Genomic DNA, 14106 nt, shown 5'->3' on the forward strand with positions numbered 1-14106 from the left:
CCTCTTGTATCTCTACTGGCGATCCTGCCTATCAATAATGGCAACTGGCTCCTCCTCATAACCCAAACTCTCATCCAGCTGAATAGTACTGAAGTCTAATACATGAGACAAGTCGGCGTGATACCTCCGAAGCATAGACACGTGAAAAACTAGATGAACTCCCGATAAGCTGGGAGGTAAAGCAAGCTCATAAGCAACCATCCCAACTCGCCTCAACACCTCAAATGGGCCAATAAACCTTGGGCTCAACTTGCCCTTCTTCCCAAATCTTATAATACCCTTCATCAGCAAAACTTTCAAGAGGACCTTCTCGCCGACCATGAATGATACGTCACACGCCTTCTGATCCGCGTAACTCTTCTGTTTGGACGGAGCTGTGCGAAGTCTTTCCTGAATCAACTTTACCTTCTCCAAGGCATTTCACCAAATCTGTACCATACAACTTAGCCTCTCAGGGCTCAAACCACCCGATAGGAGAACAACATCACCGACCGTATAAAGCCTCAAATGGGGCCATCTCGATGCTGGATTGGTAACTATTGTTGTAAGAAAACTCGGCCAAAGGCAAGAACTGATCCCTTTGTCCTCCAAAGTCAATCACACATGCTCTAAGCATGTCCTCCAAAAACTAAATTGTCCACTCCGATTGTCCGTCGGTCTGAGGATGGAATGTTGTGCTGAGCTCCACACGGGTCCCTAACTCACTTTGAACGGCTCTCCAGAAATTTGAAGTGAACTAAGGGCCTCTATCTGATATGATGGAAACGGGCACACCGTGCAGTCGAACTATCTCCCGAATGTAAATTTGTGCTACCCTCTCTGAAGTATAAGTAGTCCCTATCGGAATGAAGTGTGCCGACTTGGTCAACTTGTCGATAATGACCCAAACTGCATCAAACTTCCGCAATGTCCGCGGCTACCTAACTATGAAGTCCATAGTAATGCGCTCCCACTTCCACTCTGGTATAGGCATCTTGCTGTAGTAGGCCACCTGGCCTCTGGTGCTCATACTTAACCTGCTGGCAATTCAAACACCTAGCCATATACTCAACGATGTCCTTCTTCATCCGCCTCCACCAATAATGCTGCCTCAAGTCACGATACATCTTTGTAGCACCCGGATGGATAGAATACCGTGAACTGTGTGCCTCTTCCAGAATCCTCTCTCTCAATCCATCGACATAGGAACACATAGGCAACCCTGGAGTCGCAGAACACCATCCTCGCCCATAGAAACCTCCTTGGCACTACCCTGTAGCACCATCTCCCTAAGAACTGCCAAATGCAGATCATCGAACTGTCGGGCCTTGATCTGCCCCAACGATGAAGACTGAGCAACAACACACGTAAGGACTCGGCTGGGCACTGAAATGTCCAACCTCACAAGTTTGTTAGCCAAGGACTGAATGTCCAAAGCTAGCGGCCTCTCCTCCGCTGAAATGAATGCCAAGCTACCCATACTCTCTGCTTTCCTACTCAAGGCATCTGCGACCACATTATCCTTGCCCGGATGATGAAGAATGGTGATGTCATAATCCTTTAGTAACTCAAGCCACCTACGCTGCCTCAAATTAAGATCCCTTTGTTTGAACAAATGCTGTAAGCTGCGATGATCAGTAAAAACCTCACACGATACCCCGTACAGATAATGCCTCCATATCTTAAGAGCATCAACAATCGCTACTAACTCTAGGTCGTGCAGTAATTCTTTTCATGAATCTTCAGCTGATGTGAAGCATATGCAATAACTCTCCCCTCCTGCATCAATACACATCCCAAGCCAACACGTGAGGCGTTGCAATATACCGTATACATCCCCGAACCGGAAGGCAACACTAGAACCGGTGCTGTAGTCAAGGCCGTCTTGAGCTTCTGAAAGCTCGACTCACATTCATCGGACCAACGAAAAGGAGCACTCTTCTGGGTCAATCTAGTCAGAGGTGATGCAATAGATAAAAAGCCTTGCACGAATCGGCGGTAATAACCTGCTAGCCCCAGGAAACTCCTGATCTCGGTCGCTGAAGTAGTGGCCAACTCTGAACTGCCTCAATCTTCTTGGGATCCACCTTAATACCCTCTCCTGACACAATATACCCCAAGAATGCCACTGACTCTAGCCAGAACTCACACTTATAGAACTTAGCATATAGCTTCTACTCTCGCAAGGTCTGAAGCACTACTCTCAAATATTGCTCGTGCTCCCCCAGGCTACGTGAGTATATCAAGATATCGTCAATGAAGACGATTACAAAGGAATCAATGTAAGGTCTGAACACCCTGTTCATCAAGTCCATAAACGCTGCTGGGGCATTAGTCAAGCCAAAGGACATCACCAGAAACTCATAATGACCATATCTAGTACGGAAGGCAGTCTTTGGAACATCTGAGTCCTGAATCTTCAACTGATGGTACCCTGACCTCAAATCGATCTTAGAGAACACCCTAGCACCCTGCAACTGGTCAAACAAATCATTAATGCGCGACAACGGGTACTTGTTCTTGATGGTAGCCTTGTTCAACTGGAGGTAATCAATGCACATCCGCACGGTCCCACCCTTCTTCTTTACAAACAACACTGGTGCACCCCAAGGTGACACACTTGGTCTAACAAACCCCTTTGCTAACAACTCCTCAAGCTGCTCTTTCAACTCCTTCAACTCTTTCGGGGCCATACGGTACGGTGGAATATATATAGGCTGGGTGCCTGGAGCCAAATCAATACAGAAATCAATATCACGATCCGGTGGCATGCCAGGAAGGTCAGAAGGAAACACATCAACGAACTCCCGGACTACTGGGACAGAATCAATCATCGGAGACTCTACGGTGGTGTCCCGAACATAAGCTAGATAAGCCAAGCAGCCCTTCTCGACCATATGTCGAGCCTTCAGTAAAGAGATAACCCGACTAGGTGTATCAACTGAGGAACCCTTCCACTCCAACCTTGGCAACTCTGGCATCACTAATGTAACAGTCTTGGCATGGCAATCTAGGACGGGCGTGATATGGAGATAACCAATCCATGCCCAGGATGACCTCAAAGTCGGTCATATCAAGCAACAAAGATCTGCCCTAGTCTCGAAACCATAAATGTGACCACATAGGACCAGTAGATCCGATCCACAACCACAGAATCGCCCACAGGAGTGGACACATGAATAGGAGTACCCAAAGGCTCACGAGGAATATCCAGGAAATCAGCAAATAGAGATGACACATATGAATAGATAGACTCTGGATCAAATAGCACTGAAGCATCCCTACCACAGACGGAAATAATACCTGTGATAATGGTATTTGAGGCCAATGCATCTGGTCTGGCCGGGATGGCAGAGAATCTGGCTGGAGCGCCGGCTGGCTGGCCTCCACCTGACTGAGTAGTAGCTGGCTGACCTCTCCCTGTCTGGCCTCCACCTCTAGGACGGCCCCTACCCATCTGTCCCCCGCCTCTGGGAGGCTGGGCAACCGGTGCTGCACTCATGGGCTGCTGACCCTGTTGTACTGCCTTGCCCCGAAGTCTGGGGTAGGTCCTCTTCATGTGACCCGGATCTCTACACTCGTAACAACCTCTCAGCACCATAGACTGCTGTCCGGAGGCCTGGCCCTGATGGCCTGAATATCCACTGGAGGAACTCTGAATAGCTGGGGGACGGTAGGAACTCTCTGGGATGGCGCTGAAATTGGGGCGTGCTGGGTTACCTCGAGGAGGTGGTGGTGCCGAATACGGGGGCCTGCTAGGCTGACCCCTCCCAAACTGACCTCTACCCCTAGCCGGGGCACCTCTGAACTCTCTAGAGAATCGGGCCCTCTTGTCCTGCTGCGCCTGCTCTCTACCTCTCAGACGGTAGCCCTCAATCCTCCGAGCAATCTCCACTACTAGTTGATAAGGAGTCCCCATCTCCACCTCTCGGGCCAAATTAGCCCTAATGCCAGAATGCAACCCTGCAACGAACCTCCGCACCCTCTCTACGTCAGTAGGAAGTATCATCAATGCATGGCGGGATAACTCAGAAAACCTCGCCTCATAGTCGATCACGAACATCTGACCCTGCTCAAGCTGCTCAAACTGATACTGCAGCTCTTCCCTCTCAGAGGGTGGAATATAACTGTCCAAGAACAACTGCGTGAACTGACCCCAAGTGATGGGAGGAGAACCTGCTAGCCTGCCAAGAACATAAGACTGCCACCATCTACGGGCCCTGCCTTCCAGCTGGAAAGTAGTGAAGTCAACCCCATGAGACTCCAATATCCTCATGTTGTGCAGTCTGTCCCTGCACCTATCAATGAAATCCTGGGCATCCTCATGACGCTCACCCTCAAAGATAGGAGGGTGTAGCCTAGTCCATCTGTCCAATAACTTCTGCGGGTCACCATCCGCAGCTGGTCTGGGCACGGGTACCACTGCAGCAACTGGCTGAGCCCCATCCGCGGGTAATGCACCCGGAGTCTAATACAGTGCAGCTGCATGACCAGGAACATGAGCAGTAGGGGTTTGTGCTTCCCCTCCCGCCTGTGATGTAGCTGGATCTGCTGCAAATAAACCAGCTTGAGTCATGGTGTCCATGAACCGCAACATATGGCCCATGACCTCCTGGAAACCCGGTGCCGTCATGAAGTTCGCCGGGGTAGGCTCAGCTGCAGGCACATCGCCCTGCTCCTCAATGATAGGATCTCTCGCAGGATCCGCCAATGGTGCTATTGGGGCAGCTCTAGGACGCCCTCGTCCCCTACCTCGGGCCGGTGCCCTCCCCCGTCCTCTACCACGACCTCTAGCAACGGGGGGAGAAGCTCCGCCCGGGTCTGGAATATCTGTCGTACGCGTTCTCACCATCTGTGAGAGAATAGAAGAGGGAAATTGAGTATACCAACCACTGCACGATAGGAAATGAATAAAGAGTAGTTTCCTAACACCCTATAGCCTCCCAAAGATAAATACAGACGTCTCCGTACCGATCCGCAAGACTCTATTAGGTTTGACCATGACTTGTGAGACCTACGTGAACCTAGTGCTCCTGATACCATGTTGTCACGACTCAATTTTATTACAGGTCATGATGGCTCCCAACACCGTTGTCAGGCAAGCCAACCCAAAGATATTAGTGTGTTCTCATTTTTACTTTACCAAAACAACTCTAGCAGTTTTTTAACTTGAATTGAAACCAAGTGATAATTAGCAACTTAAAGTAATAGATATACAACCCAAAAGAATAGTCTACCAATATGTGTGCCAAGACCTGGTGTCACAAGTATATGGGCATCTAGTAGAAAATACAAAAGAATAAATCTATCCTACTGTCTGAAACAGAATAGACAGTCAAAAACAAAGAGAGACTCCATCATGCTGCTGAACGGCATAGGAAGGGAGCAGCCCACCGTGGAATCTCGATCTACTATCAAGGATGCGCACCAGACGGATAGCAAGATGTACCTGCCTCAGATACTGTACAACAAAGTACAGAAGCATAGTATGAGTACATAAATAATATGTACCCAGTAAGTATCCAGTCTAATCTCGAAGAAGTAGTGACGAGGGGTCGACTTGACACTTACTAGGGTCAAATAATATGAGAAAGTGTTATACTAAGCATGGATGTCATAAATAAATAACAATTTATAGCAAGAAGTGATAGGTTCTTTCCTAGATAATACCACAGATAACCATTTACATTTCGGGGCATTTAACACAGTTCAAATCACAGAAGTTCCGAGCAAGAAGCATGCGCAAGTAGTGCCGAGGTCGTATGGCCCGGTCCAACATAAAAATAAAGTATGCACTGCCAGAGGGTCGAACGGCGCGAACCATAGATGCATCTATTACCCCGCTCGTGAATCATACATGCGACGCGGTCAAATATAAGTAAACACAACAAATAGTGAAGCAGGAATTTATCAGAGAAGCAATTATTCAAAGAAATGTCAACTTCTCTTTAAATGGTCAAGAAAATGATGTTCCTCTTTATAAATTCATTTACCACATTCAACATGATTTAAGCAATTCACATTGACAATAAAGTTACAAGAATAGCACATAAAGCATACTTTTGGGTCCTAGACTACCCGGACTTAAGCATAATAGTGGCTACGCACGGACTCTCGTCATCTTGTGCGTACGTAGCCCCCGCATTTAGTGGCAATTATTCATTTATTTTACCTATGGGGACAATTCCCTCTTACAAAGTTAGAAAGGAGACTCACCTCGCTTCACGGCCTACTTTCCTGTCCAAGCTTAAGCCCAAACCCTCAATTTGGTGCCAAATACTCCAAAACTATCCAAATAGCATAGAAACCAATCAATATAGGCTTAAAAGTTCATATCCCAACCACTAGGGTGATTCCCCAATCCAAATTACAAGATTCCTAAAATTCGACCTAGGGCCCACGTGCCCGGATTCCGGAAATTTTTTAAGAAAGTTGTTACCCATAGCCTAAGGATCGAGAATATATGATTCTTACTCCATTTCATAACAAATTCCGTGGTTAAGTGTTATTTTTATCAAAACCCTAGGTTTTACTCAAATCCCACGATTTTTACTAATTTTGTGTGTTAATCTACCCAAAACCCAAGTATTAAACTCACATTAAGTAGAAATAACTTACCTCACAATGCTAGGTTGAAATCCCCTCTTCGAAAGCTCCCAAATCGCGCAAGTGTAGAAGTGAAATGAAATAAATAGCCTAAGTCCCGTTTTTAAAAGCTGTGTCCAGGCCTCTGATGTCGCATTTGCGACATCAGGTTCGTAAATGCGAAGTCGCAATTGCAACAAAATGATCGCAAATGCGAACTGGGTCTCCCCCTGCCATGATCGCAAATGCGATAGTGGGGTCGCAAATTCGGACCCTGCTGGGTTCGCAAATGCGAAGAAAACGTCTCAAATGCGACCACTGCCCCCAGCCTAGCTTCATCGCAAATGCGATGCTTTCCTCGCAAATGCGAGGTTCGCAATTGCGAACATTTCCTCGCATTTGCGAGACCTGCAACTTTGCCCAGAAACACCAGAAAACTGGGGTGTTTTTCACCCCCAATCCATGCTCGAAACTCACTCGAGCCCTCGGGGCTCCACTCCGAATGCTCACACAAGTCCAACAACATTGTACAAACCTGATCGAGCGATCAGATCGTCGAAATAACATCTAAAACTACGGATTCAACTCCAAAACGCATGAAATCCTTAAGAACATTCAAAATTCCTATTTTTACAACCGGACGTCCGAATCACGTTAAATCAGTCCCGTTTCTCACCAAATTTCACAAACAAGACTTAAATGTTATATTGGACCTGTACCGGGCTCCGGAACCAACATACGGTCCCGATACTAATATGATCAAACATTATTCAATTTCTTTAAATCCTTAGAATTTCAGTTTAACAATTTTTAACAAAAATTCATTACTCGGGCTAGGGACCTTGGAATTCGATTCTGGGCATACGCCCATGTCCTATATTTTACTACGAATCTTCCGGGACTGTCAAAACACAAGTCCGGGTCCGTTTACTAAAAATGTTGACCAAAGTCAAACTTGGCCTTTTAAGCCAACCTTAAGGGATCAAGTGTTCCGATTTCAATCCAAACTCTTTCAAATCCCGAACCAACTATCCCCGCAAGTCGTAAATCAGTTAAAGAAGGTACGAAAAGTCTTATTTAAGGGAACGGGGTTCTAGAAAGAAAAAAAACCAGTCGGATCGTTACATCACGAGGAGGAAATAGCTTCCATGGTAGAGAGAGAAAACCCTCAATGAAGACGAGGGAACTTCACCACATAACTTTGGATTATAAGTTCACGGTACAGTCCATCATCCAGTTTCTCTTTGATAAAGAAACTGAAGCATATCCACACTAATATTCTGAGGGTTAGTGATTACCCTCCTCGTCCGACTTGTCGTGCTTGCTACAATCTATTCTCTTAGGCCCAAGAGCCGCCTAAGAGTGAAATCGAACTCATAACCTATCATGTCTATCAACCTTAAACATCACTTTTCAAATTCAAATTCATTGGAACAAAAGAGGCTGCATGTTGTTTCTAGCAAATACCACTATTTTTGGTTTTGGATCTTTCAAATCATTCCCGCAGAAGATCCGGACCCATTTTTCTTCGAGAAAAAGATTCATTCTCTTCATAAAAAATAGGAGGTAGAACCAATAAAGATTTCTTTTTCGATTCATCCCTGGCCTCATTTAAGAATTGTTTTTGATCGAATCCGCAGGAATCAATAGAAAAGGCAAATCTCTTATGATATCGATCGGTAATAATAATGCCAGTAATTTGAACGTGATATATAGACTTAATTTCTTTATGAACACCTTATTTTATCAATTCCAATAAATTACTCAAATTCAAAATTTGATTTAGATAGGAATCCAGAAAGATGGTAGATACATTTTTTTCATTCACAAAAACGACTAATTTAAACCTAAAATCCTAAAATGAAGAAGATTCTGTTGATTCATTTCTAGATCTAATCGATACCTTATTGATTTAATATCGTCTACTCGAATTAGATTCGAATGAGATGTAAGACAAAGCATGTGTATATTTGTTTATTTTCAGATACTCTATACAAAATATGGTATATAGTACTATCAATTTATTTTCAATACTACCATTACTGGTATCAAACCAATAACAATTCATACAAACTAAATCTTTTAATCTATAATTAGGCCAAAGAAAGAACTTCAATTCAAAAAATAAAGTTTTCTTTTCTATCGACGCCATTCCTTTACTTGATCGAACAACCCAAGATTCAATTATCTCAACTACGTTAAATGATCTTTCAAATTGGTAAGATTCAATTATGTCAACTACGTTAAATGATCTTTCAAATTGGTATTACAAACTAAATCTTTTAATCGATAATTAGGCCAAAGAAAGAGTTTTCTTTTCTATCGACGCCATTCCTTTACTTGATCGAACAACCCAAGATTCAATTATCTCAACTACGTTAAATGATCTTTCAAATTGGTAAGACTCTAATTTATGGCCGCTTCTTTATGGTACCAGCAGTTGTTGCTTCATTAAATTTACTTCACTGATAGGCTCACGCTTCGACTTTGATCGATATAGACTATAACCAAGATCGAGTTAAGCGGAACTGATTTTAACAAGAATACAGTTTTAACAAGAATACAGTAACAATGAAGATGGCCCAATTAAAAAATATGTCAAAATATTCGTGTCAAATAATATGTCACAAATTTTTAGACGTTAAGGTGCCGCTAATGCATTTATCTCGTTCTTCATATTTTCCCATCGAGGATTACAACTTGACTTCTTGAAGAAACTGAATATTCTTCTAAATTATAGTTCATTGTGCCAAAAGGAACTAAATATTCTTCTAAATTATAATTGAGACACAACCGCTTCATATCACGGATTCATGATTACAAGCCAATCCAACTTAAGAGAAGACCCAAATGCCCAAAATCACATCCCTAATTCTACATAAGAGTAAATAACAAATGTAAAAGACATAATTCACATAGTCCAATAAGAGACCAAAAGCTTATAGAACTTAGTAATTTACATAATAGTCTAGTGGAGACCCAAAGACTCTAGATATTCTGCTTACATTCTATCACCACAGAGTACCGAGCTTTATTACACCCCGGTTGTAGGTACGCCGGCACCCTTTTCTCCGGCGGGTGCACCCGCGCCATATTCAGTTTCCCGGTAGCCGGGACCGTAACGGCTACTGAACCATCCGGCATGAAGCATGAGAACATAGAGCAATTGAGTAAATCCTAGAACTATCACAAATCCTTCAAGTACTCTTAGCCTCCATCCTCTCCATCCTCCTATATTTATTTCCTTGCATGCCAACCTATAAAAATGTTTTAAATTTATATAAAGACGACGAATTAATAAATATATATACACAATCAAGTCACTCGTAAGTAAGATAAAACAATCTGCATAAATAAAATTTTTATTACCCAACAGCTAGTGCAGTCACAGCCCATGCAACAATAGCTGATGAACCAGCAGCAGCAAGACTGTCATTTCTCCATACCCTCAGATGATTTCCGCCCATAAACTTCGATATTATTCCCAAGACGGCCGCCAGTATCGCGAACACCAAAAAGAACATCGTGGCTCCATTTCCACCAAAACCTCCAAATATTAAGAAAATATAACATTAGTATTCCTTTTTTTTTAAAGCAAAAGTTTCATTAATGCTAAAAATCAACTCTAAACCAACATGGACTAAGTTGAAGCACTGTTTGTTGAAGCACTGTTTGTACATCATTGTCTTTTTTATTTGCCTTCATTTTAGCTTCCAATTATTGTAAGGTTTAATTTTGTTGAACTTAACACAAAAATCAATGCATACAACTTGAACAAAAACAATAAATAAACTTGTCATAATAGTACACAGCTTGACCTTGACCCAATATTTTAAAGAAGAATTAACCTAAACAGCCGCTCACCCAATCGTTTAAACTAAAAATACCCAATAAATATAATTGCTTACACTAAAAGTTACGGCAAACATAACTACTTAAACTAAAAATATCCGATATATAATATATGTATAATTGTATATGTATAACCTATATATATTGCCTGAAAAGTATTTCGTGTATAATTTATATATGTATACACGAAAAAAAAATGTGTATAATCTAGGTATACTGACTAAAAAAAGTAAACAGTGAATAAACGATTGATTATTTGTATAAAGAATCCTATTTTTAAAGGGTAAAGAGAAGAGATGGGAACTTACTAGGATGATTAGTTTGGCCATTAATATACCTGTTGAGACACCAACTAGCAAAACCTAAAACAATAAAATACATTACTAAATTCAGAAACAGTAATGGAGCTGCAACACTCCTTGCCACAGTCCTAGCCATTTTTTCTTGTAGATAACCAAATAATTCTCTTTCCTTCCACAGATTTGCAAAATTAGACAGAAAAAAACCAGAAACTTCAACTTTATTTTTTTTTAGTGTTAATTTATATAAGGACAGAAATGCAAAGGTGGTGTAACATATATAGACAATATGTGTACAGATTGCAATTGTACGTGTCATGCTTAATTGCTTTAAATGTGAACAGGTGGAGGGACACTTGTCACTTTCTGCTGTCCTTTCTGTTGTTAGCTACTTTTTCTTCTTTGGATTGTATATTGTTACATGCAACAATGTCTATCCAGTAGCAGATACCTGTGATGCCTCAGTTTAAGACCATTTATTTTCAGTTTTTCTTTCTCTTTTTTTGGTTTTCCACTCGGTGTCCGATATCCGTATTAGAGCCCGACTATATTCGGATTCGCATCGCATAGGCCCCCTTTCGGAGGGTGCGTTCCCTACCAAGGATTTTTCCATACCCAGGGCTCGAACTCGAGACCTCTGGTTAAGGGAGGAGCAGTCCCATCCACTGCACCACATCCTTTGGTGGTAGTTTTCCTTTCTCATATTCCATAGAGGTAAAAATTTAATGGTACTTAGTAGGCGTTTGGATATAAAAATTATAATTTATAAAAAAAAAAAAAGGTATATTTAAAATTTAGGTAAAACATAATATTTGAAATTTGAAATTATGTTTGGACATGTATTTTATTTAAAATAAATATTGCAGTTTTATTAGTAGGAAAAAAAATCTGAAACTTTTGAAAAATTGGTCAAAATTTAAAAAACTCATTTTCGAATTTTTTTAAAATCTGTAAAATTTTACGGACAAACACATATTTGAAAAAAAATTAAGAAAAAAAGAAAACTCATCCTCAATGTTGTTTAGGGTCTCCAGTTAAGTCGGTTGTCCGCCGCCTTTCTTTCTCATGCCCGAAATATTTTATGGACAAACAGAGGTTTGAATTATATACGGAATCACTTAAAAATATTTATAAATCTTCATAAAATAAGAGTACAAATTATTTAATATAACAAATAAAAGTTATATGATAGCTGGGGAAAAGATAGTCAGTTACAAAATTTACACTATGAATATATATAAAGGTAAAATTCTTTATGTTTATATGATTTAAGTTAAAATTCTTTATGTTTATATGCTTTAAGTCATATACGCTGATAAAATAACATAATTTTTATAAGCATCCATATCAAATAACTTATTATAATATGTTTACTTATAAATAAATGTATCGGTCGAAAAGAAATTGTAAAAAAATTAATAAATGTGTTTACCTCGAAAATACGAGTAACAATTAAATTTGATTTGTGGTTTTAAAGATGTGTGATTTAATTCAATACCAATTGACAATCAAGAAATGTGAGTTATAAACGAAAGAAACAGGTAAACCAAACCAGTATTGTTCAGTAGTATCGACCTCGAGCTCAGTGACCTCAAGAGGAATTAAGAACAATAAAGTAAGAACAATAAAGCTAAAGGACAGCTCGAAGCGAGAAAAGTAGGATAGTATATTCTTTGCCAATGATTAGATGATGTTACAAATGATTGGGGTGCCCTTTATATAATAGGGAAACCCTTAATAAGGTACATTTCTATTTACAGTAAGGAATATCATTGGTACAACTGTCTAACCGCCTAGTACGGAATCGTACAATTCTATTCCGGGATTTGCGCCATGATCTTGGTGGCGTGGCAGGAATCTCGTTCATTCTGTTAGAAATCCATAACAGCATTATTTCGAGGTCGAGCGTGCTCGGCTTCGGTATTCCTCGTACTCCGATCCTCGGGCCTTGCATCCTATTTTTGAGCTCGAGTCTAATCCATCGGGCCCGAACTCAACCTTGCCTGAACTCAGGCTTGGGGCGACCCCTCGAGCCTATAGATCGAAGGCATACGATCTTGACCGTATACAAAATGTATAATATATGTTTGTATATTATCAATCGCCAACTCGTGCAAACAATTTTCTATCACAAACAGGAAATATCATAAGCTAATATAGGCTCTTGGCTAACCAATTTAAATGGGTTGAGTCAATAATTGGGCGGTCATTTGACCCGTCCAAAAGTTACTTGAGCTGAGATGGACTGGGTCAAGATGGGCTAAAATTTAGGTCATAATCCAACCCCTCCAGCTCTTATCAAGCTTTACTTAATATGTGTTGTTTCTTATGAATTGTATAATTACTAAATAATTTTTGTTATGGTCATACATAACATATAAAAAAAAATTATCTCTAAGATATTTTGGTAAAGTTACTCATGGACCAATTTAGGTTAAAAATCTGCCCAACTTTAAATGGGTTGAGATAAGTTAGGTCAAAAAGAGCTGCGTTCAACAATTGGAGGGATCAATTAAGGATAATCTACGCGGTATGCCCATTGAATACATCAGCTAACACCATATACAATTAAAATATTTATTTTTCTCTATATACCTACTTTATAAAATTATTTTACCATGTATACCTACTGTATTCTAAAATATAATACTGTATATTCCAAATTAGAATATTGTGATATATTTAATTTGGATATTGTATTCCAAATTAGAATACTGTAGCATGTTTAGTTTGAATATTGTATTCCAAATTAAAAATTATTATATATTTGCATTGGATACTATATTCCAAATTAAAACGTAAGTAGTATATTTGGTTTGGATACTGTATTCCAAATTAGAATATTGTAGTATGTTTTGTTAGAATATATTTAAATTGGATATTGTATCCTAAATTAGAATATTGTAGCATGTTTAGTTTGAATATTTGGATATTGTTCTTCATTAGAATTTTAGAGTAATCTAGGTTTGAATTTTTCAAATTAGAGTAATCTAGGTTTGGATTTTTCAAATTAGAATATTATGGTATCTTTAGTTTGAATAATATATTCCAAATTAAAATATTATGGTCTGTTTAATTAGAATATTATATTTCAAATTAGATTATATGGTAAGTGAGGTTTGGATTGTATTCCAAAGTATAATATCGTGATATATTTTAGAATATACGGAGGTATGCCGTGTAATATTTTTGGGATATTTGATGTAATTTCAAAACTTAGGTATATCATGAAAGAGAGTTTTATAAACGGGTATATCACGTAACTTCCCCATCAATTAAGGGCGATGTGCACAAATAGCCACTAACAACATCTGTCTTTATTTTAAAGCCAGTGTTTTAAATGTCTTTAATTTTTAGCCACTGGTTTAATAGACTTATACCTGACTGGACG

At 40.2% G+C, this 14106-nt stretch overlaps 1 protein-coding gene across 1 annotated transcript; it reads right to left on the bottom strand.

Moving 5' to 3' along the window:
• Positions 1-9319: 9319 nt before the first annotated feature.
• On the bottom strand, positions 9320-10962 carry LOC109210621. Its single transcript, XM_019374071.1, has 3 exons — positions 10725-10962; positions 9934-10111; positions 9320-9821 (listed from the first exon to the last, which is right to left on the bottom strand). The coding sequence occupies exons 1-3, from the start codon at positions 10852-10854 to the stop codon at positions 9599-9601; spliced, it is 531 nt and encodes a 176-aa protein (XP_019229616.1). The 5' UTR covers positions 10855-10962; the 3' UTR covers positions 9320-9598.
• Between the last annotated feature and the right edge of the window lie 3144 nt (positions 10963-14106).

The sequence above is a fragment of the Nicotiana attenuata genome, unplaced genomic scaffold, assembly GCF_001879085.1.
Source record: "Nicotiana attenuata strain UT unplaced genomic scaffold, NIATTr2, whole genome shotgun sequence".
Lineage (NCBI taxonomy): Eukaryota > Viridiplantae > Streptophyta > Magnoliopsida > Solanales > Solanaceae > Nicotiana > Nicotiana attenuata.